Source organism: Eublepharis macularius, chromosome 12, assembly GCF_028583425.1.
Source record: "Eublepharis macularius isolate TG4126 chromosome 12, MPM_Emac_v1.0, whole genome shotgun sequence".
In the NCBI taxonomy this organism is placed as follows: Eukaryota; Metazoa; Chordata; class Lepidosauria; order Squamata; family Eublepharidae; genus Eublepharis; species Eublepharis macularius.
In genome coordinates, this window is record NC_072801.1 from 9736274 (window position 1) to 9746994 (window position 10721).

Here is a 10721-nt window from a genome sequence, read left to right on the forward strand (position 1 = left end):
GTTCAAATCCCTGTTCTGCTGTGAAACTCACTCGTCTCATACTCTCAGCCTCACCTACCCCACAGTAGTGCTGTGTGGGGAAAAATCAAGAGGAAGAACCACACATGACCACCCTGAGCTCCTTCAAAGAAGGCTGTAATAAAACTTTGCAATACATAGACCATTTGGAAAGGACCAGTCTCAGCAGCAGCCACTAGAAGCCAGGGGCAGCCCTGGTGAGGCACAGGAAAGCTCTCTACAGAGTAGTTCCTCTGTTTCTCCCTGCGTTTAATACAACTGAGAACAGCATGTGTTCAGGTGAAGCCTGGCACAATTTGGAAGATAAGTCCTCTAGGCTCTGGAGGCCCTCAAGTTGTACACTCCAGCTGGTGTGAGGAGTGAAATCCAGTTCAGAAACAGTTCCAGCACAGCAGGAAGAACCCAGGTGAGCAGCCATGTTTCTTTCCTGTCGGTTATGTGATCAGTCATGGCTTCTCTTTAAGGCTCCATGCCCTGGTTATCGATGCCAACTTTTCTGGCAGCCTGTGTAGATGAACACAGTATGTTAGAGTTGCAGGATCATAAATGTGTGAATGTTAAGCAGGCCTGAAAGGGTGAAGATCCGATACACACAGAACACAGCAATACAGATAACAGTTCCACTGACCAAAAATGCGCACAGGGAAACAGGCCCTCTGAAGCACCATGAGCACCATAAAAGATCCTGCTTTGGCTTAGCCAAGAGAAGCAAATTCTGAATTCCAGGATTCCTACTCTCTGCTCTGGGGTGAGGCCATAGATCAGTGGGCACAGCACCTGCTTTACATGCTAAAGGCTCAATCCCCAGTGAGACGGATCAGTAGTGGGTGCAAAAGATCTTGAACTGAGCTAAACTATAAGAGACAAATTACACGAGGGTGCTCACATGAAGGGAGTTGCAATGTTAGCTGAGAAGCTGAGTTTTAAAAGATCGGAAGGCTTTGTCAATTTCCTTTCTACAGCGTCAGCAAAGAGCCCTCCTCAGAGGCTTTATTTTTTCTTCATCCTGGGAAAGCTCTTACCGGTTTCACCTCCCCTTCTAGGAGGCAAAGAGCGGATAAACAAAAGTGAGGAGTGATCTTTGCTGCTCTGTAGAGAGGGGAAATTGACAAGAGTCTTCCAATCTGTCTTTTAAAACTTAGCTTCCCAGCTAACATTGTGACTCCCTTCACATGAACGTCCTCATATAATTCTTCTCTTGTAGTTCAGCTCTGAGTCTCTGGAGAGCCTCTTCCAGTTCACAGACACAAGACTGACTTTGGTAGCCCAATGGTTTGACATGGTATAGGCAGCTTCCTGTGTGAGACCCCAGGAAATCCCCTCCTTCCAGCTGACCCCTGCAACTTCAGGCATTGTATTCTTTCAAGGCAGTGTTGCATAGTTGCTAGATTAGTGGAACTGGGAGATCTGGGTTAGTATCTCTTCTCAGCCATAAAACACACTTGGGGGTGTCAGTTTCTGCCTAGCCTACCTGACAGGGTGGTTGTGGGGGACAAAATGCAAAAGGGGAGACCTGTGTAATCTACCCGGATCTCTGGAGAAAGGGCAGAATAAATATGGTGGAAGCAGCCCAGAAGAAATCAGGTTTAAGGCTAGACTTAGCCTGTGAGTTGGTCATTCCAGGCGTGGAAGTAAAGGGTGTGTTCCCACATAACGCCCTTCAAGAATGCTTAAGATGGCTGGTGCTAAGTTGGGGGCTTCAATTCTGGTCTGTACTCAAGATGTTCTCTGTATCACAACTTCCTCTGAGGAGACAATGCTAGAATGCCCTAAAAGGTTTACCTTGTGGTATGATCCAGAGTGCTCACAATCACAGCAGCAGCAGCAGAGGCAGCGGATCAGAACAAGGAGGACCAAAGAGAGAACTGCTCCTGGGAGAAAAAAACAGATGTGTCCGCTCATCCATTCTCTGAAAGGAGGGGAAGCAGAGCTGTCCCTCCCACCAGGAAGGGCACAAGTGTCTGTTTTCTGCTGTCAGATTTTGGAGTACCAATAGAAGGCAAAATATTTGTCATGAATAACCCAGCAGGAAATCTGAAATGTCTCTGCCTCTCTGGATCTGCAGAAGAGGAAGATTTCCAAGCCACAGAAGTAACAGATGATAGGGACACAACTTACCGATGAAAATAAAGAAAATGGCAAAGGCTGCAATATCCCAGTCGGACTGGAACATCTCCTTGGACGCCAGTCTGCTCAGGGCATCGTTGATCTGATTGCTTAGTTCTTGGCCAAAGTCTTTGCCTTGAGACCCCATATTCGGATGTCCACAGCGTTCTCTCAAATGTTCCAATAGAACTGTATATAGCAAGAGGGGAGATGGGCATCTCAGAATGGGAGTTTAACCAAGGATTGATTCACACACAAGGGCTGATTTACTCACACACAAGGGCACTCTCCCTCCCTCCCTTGCAGCTTAACATGGGAAAACACATTCCCTTGCAAAGCATTTTTCTCAAGGGTGGCAGTTTTCACACTGGAGCAGGACCTAGCAACAGCTGGCCAGGTCAGGCGCACGGCTCAGTGCAGTTCAGTTTCTTTAATTGTTTTTCTGCCCCTCAATGACCTGCCCAATCTTAGCTTTATTTCTTGGGCTTGTGACTGAGAAAACTAAATGCAGCCACTGATCGTCGCCCACCAGTGAGGGTCCATTACAGACAGTTCTGCAGTTCTGGGCGGGCAGCACACAAAGAGCCCCTGATGTTACATGCTTCTGGCTTCTCCTATGACCCCAGCAATACCTTCCTGTCCTACTCCCCTGAGTCCTTCAGGTCTTCCTGACAGACCAGTGAGTTTGTGTGTGTGTGTGGGATAGATCCCAGAGCAGAAAAAGAATGAGGAAGTTGCTTTCTGAAAGAAACGGAGACCGTAAAAGTGAGCTGCTCAATCTATAACACAAACAAAGAAGACTTTAAAAAAAAACAAAATCTCCCTCCACATAAAGATTTCTTGATGTAAACCATTACCTGTTGTAAGAATGCCTTCCTTGGCTTCTACTCCTTGTCGATGGAGACTGTAACTCTCTCCTGCTCCTTCCAAAGCACCTTTACTTCCTTGTTCCTGTTTGCACCAATTGCCCAGAGCTCATGTTGATTTAAAAGCACCTGAGCCCAGGCCAAGGGCAGGCACACCCAAGTCTCCTCCTCCCTTGCTAGGAAAAGAAACAGCAGCTAGGCTGTCCCCTGCGTAAAACAAGTGGCCTTAAAAAATAAATAAATAAAAGCTTGCTGCAGAACCCTTCCAAATATCCCTTCACACATGGCAGGACAGGAACTGTGTGTTTAACCCCATGTGTGCAGGTGGCACAAGCTCCAGCCAGTTTTTGATTGCTGGTACATGTTGCATGTCCAAACACATTTCCCACCATCATACTTGATAATTTTGAGAGAAGACATGAAACGTTTTAAAATGTGTGCCTTAAAAAAGAGGGTTGGCAACTTTTTTTGGCATGGCTGCTGTCTTAATGACAAAAAATGTCCCCCAAAATGGCAACCCCTATTCACTTTTAACGCAAATGCTTTAACAGCTTTCACACCTGCAGTGCAGGTGAGTTTCCAGTGCAAGGCAAGCAGAATTTCAGCAAGCCTAGATTTCTCTTGCTCTGTATTTTTATGGGGGAGGAAGTCAGGCTTCTCAAATTGGTGAGGTGGATACCCTAAAGAGAGGGATTGTTGCAGTGATCGAGGGCATTCTTTGCTTGAAAATGTTCCCTGGTTTGATTGCTGACATCCGCAGTTAAAGGTGTGGAGAGAGACTTGCCTGGGCATTTGTCTTTGAAGAGCTACTGCTACAGAAGTGGGCAGCTTCGCATGCTCAACTTGAGTGGACTCAAAATGCGATCATGCTCACTCGTGTATGAAGCAGGGGGTGATCTCAGGGCTATAATACCAGTCCTTATGAAGGGCTACAAAGACCTCTCCTTTGCAAAGTCAGAAAGATGTAATAGCACATTCAGTACGGTCAGGGCTGGCGTGTCCATAGAGGCAGGTCCGGCAGCCACCTTGAGTGCTGAGGCGCCGGGGTGGGGTGGGGCAGCACGTGCAGCTGGCAGCAGCAGCACTGGAGAGCTGGGAAGCCACCCGTGCGCCACCCTGGCCACCTACTGCACCTGGACCGCAGCTGTTGCAGCCTCCCAGCCCTCCCATTCAGCTGCCCCGTGGTGCCGCCGCCGCCGCCGCCAGCATGTGCTCCCAGCCAGGCGCAGCAGGTGCAGGCCAGGCGCAGCAGGCTGCCGGGGTGGCATGTGGAGCAACTGAGCGGGACGGCTGAGATGACGCATGCATGCTGTCCCAGCTGCCTATCGCATGACATCATCACGTAGTCCAGGTGTGCGTGCGCGCACGTGGGCAGCCACAGCACTGAAGCTACCCCCGGTCTCAGGCACCAGAAAACCTGGCACTGGGCCTGAGTACGATTAAAGGAATCTTATTTTGATTCCTCTTCTCTTTCCTTTGGGAGTACCAGCCATTATTTGCTAATTGATAAAACAAAAAATGTACTAGTCAGGTATGTGTGGGATGTGTGTGAATACATCCTACAGTAAGTCATAGGAAAGTAAATGTCAGTGCTTTTATTGTGCATGACAGCAGCTGCAAAGCAAAACAAACAAAAGGTGTGTGTAGGAATAAAACAGCAGCAAAACTTCAGGGAGAACATTTAATTTGCTCAGTTTTGTCCCGTGTGCTCATTTTACTTTCCTTTTTTCAATGCAGGGGGGGGTAAAAATGACACCCCCCCATACCTTCAAAGTACACATTTCACTTTCCAAAAAATTGCAACTGTGTGTCGGGAGGGATGGTGTAATACCCCACAGCAACTGAACTTGCTATGGCTGAGTTAAAACCAGAGTATGGATGAGTCCTAGGACAGCGGAAACAATTAAGTTTCGCCAGTTCCCCCCACCCTCATTGCTGGGGGTCAATTTGATCCTCATCACTGAAATTCTGCAGCCTGGAAACACCCTAGTTGGGAGAGACTCAGAGGGGCGACGGAACCTGGCCTTTATCCCAACATTCCTGTTGTTTTGAGTCTTCTTCGGGCTCTGCTGAGGACTGGGGCTGAGGTTCTGCTTGACTGGATTGCAAAACCCTTCCTTGGCTTGTGGTTCAGGGTGGGCTCTTGGAGCGATGCTTTGGGCATTGTCCTTTTTGCTCGAACAAGGTTTAAACAAATGCTGTTCCAGGATGTGTTATAATCACTATGCTGTGGACTCCACCAACTGGGGTCCTCGCTGCAAACTGAGATTACCAAAGACGAAGCAACGTATGAGCATCTTTTCATCGTCACAAGATGCATTCAGAGGTTCTTTGGCAAAGGGAATGGGACCAAGTTCCCAACTTTAAGTTTGAATTCCAGCACCTTTGTCAGCATGACGAGCAAGGAAAGGGCAATAGGTTTACCTGGGCTACCGTGTTAAAGCTATACCTGTGGCAGCTTAGTTTCTGGCACCAGTGCATGAAGGACCTGCCGCCTACTTTGGTGAATGTGGTCTGTGCAAACTTCCATCTCTGACCAGCAGGTGGAAATATTGCCCTGTTTGTCATGCAGGGACAGGCAGGCTGGAATGGACCTTCCTGAATTTTTAAAAGCCAGCTGTGTTTTCCTAGTTTGTTCAGAGTTGAGGCCTAACTATGCAGAGAGTGCTAACAATGCCCTGGTCCTCCAACTCTCTTAGCTTTCTGCAAAGGACGCAAAACAGCTTTTGTACAGTAGGGAGGGGTTCTCAGATGCTTAGCTCATTAGCTAGTTAAGGACAATAGACTTCACCACTATGTTGCCTTACATACTATCTGTTGTTTTAAATATGTGCTCCTATGAGCTACCTGTGCTTCATGTTGTATAATGTCAGCCCTAGAATTGCTTATGTTCTGTTTCAACATTTCTTCCACTCTGTATTGGATTCTCTCTAATACTCTGTCTTTGTAAACTTGTGTGTTTTTATCCTATGGCATTGTTTATGGAAATGTCGTTCTCCGGCCGTGAGAGCCTTCGACAATACATTGTCCTTGATATTAATTGAACTTATCTCACACTGTGTAATCCACCTTGAGTCTCAGTGAGAAAGGCGGACAATAAATGACATAAAACAAACACATCTAAAAGAAAAGCCATCTTGGAAGGAAGGAATTTCACGGGAGAAAGAGGATGCACTGGGGATGGAGGAGGAATCAGGAGTTAATCTTTCCTCTCTCACCATTAATCCACTGCAAATCAATCTCCTGTCCTCCTCTAAAATCAGATTTTCCCTGCCCCTCCCCTGGACATACAAAAATCAAATAATTGTTGGGGGGGGGTACCTATCTTACTCTATTATCACCAAGGGCAGCTACTAAGAATCACTTTGTAATCCTCGTAGCTTTGCTGCCCTTTTGTCTCATGTAATAAAAAGGGTGCGAACACAAGAGTAGGCACAAACAACATGTACGTAAATAGTATCAAAATTTTTCTATTGGAGTATCAACACTCTCAAAACAAAGTAAAAAACAATCAAATGCTAGTAAATGTATGCACAGTACATAAATAGTGCACCAAAGAACAAGGTAAGTGCACCAATAGTCAATCAATGAAGACGATATCCCAAATGAGGAAATCCAAGGAAGAAAACAAGACCAAAGATGGTAAGGGTTGGACTTACCATCTTTGGTCTTGTTTTTCTTCCTTGGATTTCCTCATTTGGGATATCGTCTTCATTGATTGGTAGAAAAATTTTGATACTATTTACGTACATGTTGTTTGTGCCTACTCTTGTGTTCGCACCCTTTTTGTTACATTGTATACGAGTAGGTCCCTCTTTTGTGCTGAGACCTTTTGTCTCATGGCTTCTTGACTGCAGGGCTGAAAACGTTCCTCTCTCTACGTACTCCGCATCTGTCCGTGACACCGTCTTGTCCCCTGCCTCTTCGTCCCATTCCTAAAAACTAATTCACGTTAGGACTGTGATGTGTCATTTGTGACAAGTATAAGCTTGTCTCACCAATCTGTTAGAGTTCTTTGAGGGAGTGAACAAACAAGTGGACAAGGGAGACCCGATAGATATTGTTTATCTTGACTTCCAGAAAGCTTTTGACAAAGTTCCTCATCAAAGGCTCCTAAGTAAGCTCAGTAGCTATGGGATAAAGGGCCAAGTCCTCTTGTGGATCGAAAACTGGCTAATTAATAGGAAACAGAGAGTGAGTATAAACGGGCACTTCTCACAGTGGAGGGTGGTGAGCAGTGGGGTGCCACAGGGGTCGGTATTGGGTCCAATGCTTTTTAACTTGTTTATTAATGATTTGGAATTGGGATTAAGCAGTGAAGTGGCTAAATTTGCAGATGACACGAAATTGTTCAGGGTGGTGAAAGCCAGAGAGGATTGTGAGGCACTCCAAAGGGATCTGTCGAGGCTAGAAGAGTGGGCATCCATGTGGCAAATGAGGTTCAATGTAGCCAAGTGCAAAGTAATGCACATTGGAACCAAAAATCCAAAATATAAATACAAGTCGATGGGGTCTGAACTGGCGGAGACTGACCAAGAGAGAGATCTTGGAGTCATGATAGATAACTCACTAAAAACGTCAGCACAGTGTGCGACTGCCATAAAAAAAGCTAATGCTATGCTAGGGGTTATTAGGAAAGGGATTGAAAACAAATCAGCCGGTATCATAATGCCTCTGTATAAATCGATGGTGAGGCCTCATTTGGAGTACTGTGTACAGTTCTGGTCGCCACACCTTAAAAAAGATATCATAGCACTGGAAAAAGTACAGAGAAGGGCAACTAAAATGATTAAAGGGTTGGAACACTTTCCCTATGAGGAAAGATTGAGGCGCTTGGGGCTCTTTAGCCTGGAGAAAAGACGACTGAGGGGAGACATGATCGAGGTTTACAAGATAATGCACGGGTTAGAGAAGGTAGAGAAAGATGTGTTTTTCTCCCTTTCTCACAATACAAGAACTCGTGGGCACTCTATGAAATTATTGAGCAGTCGGGTTAGAACAGATAGAAGAAAATACTACTTTACACAAAGGGTGATAAACACATGGAATTCGTTGCCACAGGAGGTGGTGGCAGCTACAAGCATTGCCAGCTTCAAGAGGGGACTGGACAAATATATGGAGCAGAGGTCCATCAGTGGCTATTAGCCACAGGAGATAGATGGTATTCTCTTTGTGGGGAGGTGGTGCTCTGTTGTCTTGGTGCTGGAAGGAAGGCAGTGGGAGGGCTTCTGGTGTCCTGGCCTCACTGACAGTCCTTTAGATGGCACTGGATTTCTAGCCACTGTGTGTGACAGAATGTTCGACTGGATGGGCCACTGGCCTGATCCAACATGGCTTTGCTTATGTTCTTATGTTCTTATGTGTCTTCTGTTATTCCTCTGAGCAGATGTGGAAATTAATTAAGACTGAAAAGTAAGCTAAAAATATAATAAATGGATGAAGTGAATGGCAATATTCTTTGTTGTTGTTGTTGTTGTTGTTGTTGTTGTTGTTGTTGTTTTGTCACCTCTCATATATTGCAAAGTTGAGCTATCTGAAAATTGAAGAACAGGGCCTCAAACATCTAGCCTCCCCCCTAACACCTAGCCTGATGAAGAGTTCTGGAGAATACCAAAGCTTGCATATTTTTGTAGCATCTTTGATGGTCTTAATGAAAGGTATTATACGGGTTTCAGTTTTGGAATTTGCTTTAGACCAATGTGGCACCTTGCAACTTCATCCTAGAAACATCATCCACTGAATAGGGCATCCCTTCAACAAGTGGGAACATTGGGGAGAGTCTGCCCTCTCTTTCATGCCTTCAAATTCAAATCAGCAGGAAGGGAACAGTTTTGTGTGTAAAGCTTCCAGAAGATTCCCACTGGGAAGGAAAAGGCATTAATCTGCTTTCTTTTGTGAAGGACCCAAAGCAGGGACCCCAAAGATGGTCAAGTAGGCTCATATGGGAAAGAGGTCAGTAGCACCTTTAAGACTAACCGACTTTATTGTAGTATAAGCTTTCAAGAACCACAGCTCTCTTCGTCAGATGCATCTGATCTGATGCAGGTGATCTGACGATGCATCTGACAAAGCTGTGGTTCTTGAAAGCTTAGTGCTACAAATAAGTTAGTCTTAAAGGTGCTACTGGACTCTGCTATTTTGCAATTACAGACGAACACGGCTAACTGCTTTGGATCTATGCTCATATGGGAGCAGGCAGTCCTTAAAGTATGCTGCTCCCAAGCCATGTAGGGCTTTACAGGTCAATACCAGCTTGACTTGGGCCTGGAAGCTATTTATCTATTTATTTACTTTATTTATTCCCCACATTTCTCCTTTATTTAGTCTCCACATTTCCCAATGGGAAACCCAACCTGGCTTACACCATTCTCCTCTCCTCTGATTAACCCTTACAACCATCCACAATAGGGATTTGAACCTGGGTTTCATAGAGTCTGACACTCTCCCCACTGTACCATACTGGCAAACTGGGATCTAGCGTACATAGAACAAGACTGGAGTGATTATGGTCCCTACGACCAGCTGTAGTCAGCTTTCTTTCTGCAGTATTCTGCACCAACTGTAGTTTCCGGACAGTCTTCAAGGGCAGCCCCATGTGGAGCCCATTGCAGCAATCTAATCTTGATGGTACAAGGGCATGCACTACATGTGGCAAGATCTTTTTTATTAGAGGAAAGGCTGCCGCTGGCTCACCAGCCAAGGCTGCTGAAAGGAACCCCTGGCCACTGCTGCCAGCTGCTTACCCAACAGGCAACTTGGATCCCCTCTACTTCAGAGGCGAGGAGAGCGGTTGCCAGTCACAGGTCCCTTTCCCAATGGTGCCTAGTTTATGGAACTCCCTCCCTCCCTCTCTCTAGAGTTTTTGTAATATTGATTTGTTTTGCTCAGAAAATGCATACATTTTTAAAAAAACATAAAACATGTCCACATCCACATGTGCACACGCACACAAAATACTGTTATCTGGCAGATGCTTGGCTAATATATTTATTTTAAAATATGTACAAACACTCTCCCCTCCACATGCATACAATCTGTCTTCATGGCAGATGTTTGGCTAATAAATAACAATTGAAACCCTGTAGAGAAGTTAAGCAGGGGCTGCTTTGCAAAAGTTGGTTGTTTGCATGCTCTCTGCATTGCAGCTGGGCCCAGTCGAAGGCCAGTCCTTGGGAGTCCCTGGAGCATTCAATGTCCTCACTCATGGTGCGCACACAGTGCCTGCACTGGGCTTATCTGATCTGACAGCGAACAAGAGGATGTGACGGCTTGTTTATGGTTCTTTCTCCAGCATTACCCTTTCCCCGTCTGTCTGATCCCAGCTTTCACTCTCTGATGGACAGAAGCAGTGAAAACAGCCTTGCTTTGTAAGCAGGGAGTACTGAGACAGAGAGAGGTCGGTCTAAAGAAACGCCCACAAGATTAACTATATCATTTGGCCTTTCTAGTTGTCACATTTCATTCACCTGCATACTTGATAATAAAGGTAATAGGGCTATATTATAACAGAATGATTCAGGAAACAGCTTTCAAAAAGGAAACAAGACTGTTGGCTTCACTACCACTACTACTACTATTTATAGTCTGCCTTTCTTACTGATACTCAAGGCGGTTTACATAGTATGAGATTAGTACAGTCAGTATCATGGACATTTGTATAAACAATGCCATAGGGTAAATAAATGCAAGATTATAAAGATATAACATTAGCAAAAATCTGAAACAGAGTTG

The 10721-nt window shown here is 45.5% G+C and overlaps 1 protein-coding gene across 1 annotated transcript; it reads right to left on the reverse strand.

Moving 5' to 3' along the window:
* Window positions 1-118: 118 nt before the first annotated feature.
* SMIM22 (small integral membrane protein 22) lies at window positions 119-3089 on the reverse strand. The gene is made up of 4 exons (XM_054994836.1): window positions 2982-3089; window positions 2137-2313; window positions 1801-1889; window positions 119-522 (listed from the first exon to the last, which is right to left on the reverse strand). Exons 2-4 carry the CDS (start codon window positions 2270-2272, stop codon window positions 478-480), a joined length of 270 nt encoding a protein of 89 aa, XP_054850811.1. The 5' UTR covers window positions 2273-2313; window positions 2982-3089; the 3' UTR covers window positions 119-477.
* Between the last annotated feature and the right edge of the window lie 7632 nt (window positions 3090-10721).

Coding starts and splice junctions, on each gene's coding strand:
- SMIM22 (XM_054994836.1), bottom strand. CDS start 2,272: ATGGGGTCTCAAGGCAAAGACTTTGGCCAAGAACTAAGCAATCAGATC. Junction 1,890..2,136: donor CATTTTCTTTATTTTCATCG/GTAAGTTGTGTC, acceptor TTTTTCTCCCAG/GAGCAGTTCTCTCTTTGGTC. Junction 523..1,800: donor ACTCTGGATCATACCACAAG/GTAAACCTTTTA, acceptor TCATCTACACAG/GCTGCCAGAAAAGTTGGCAT.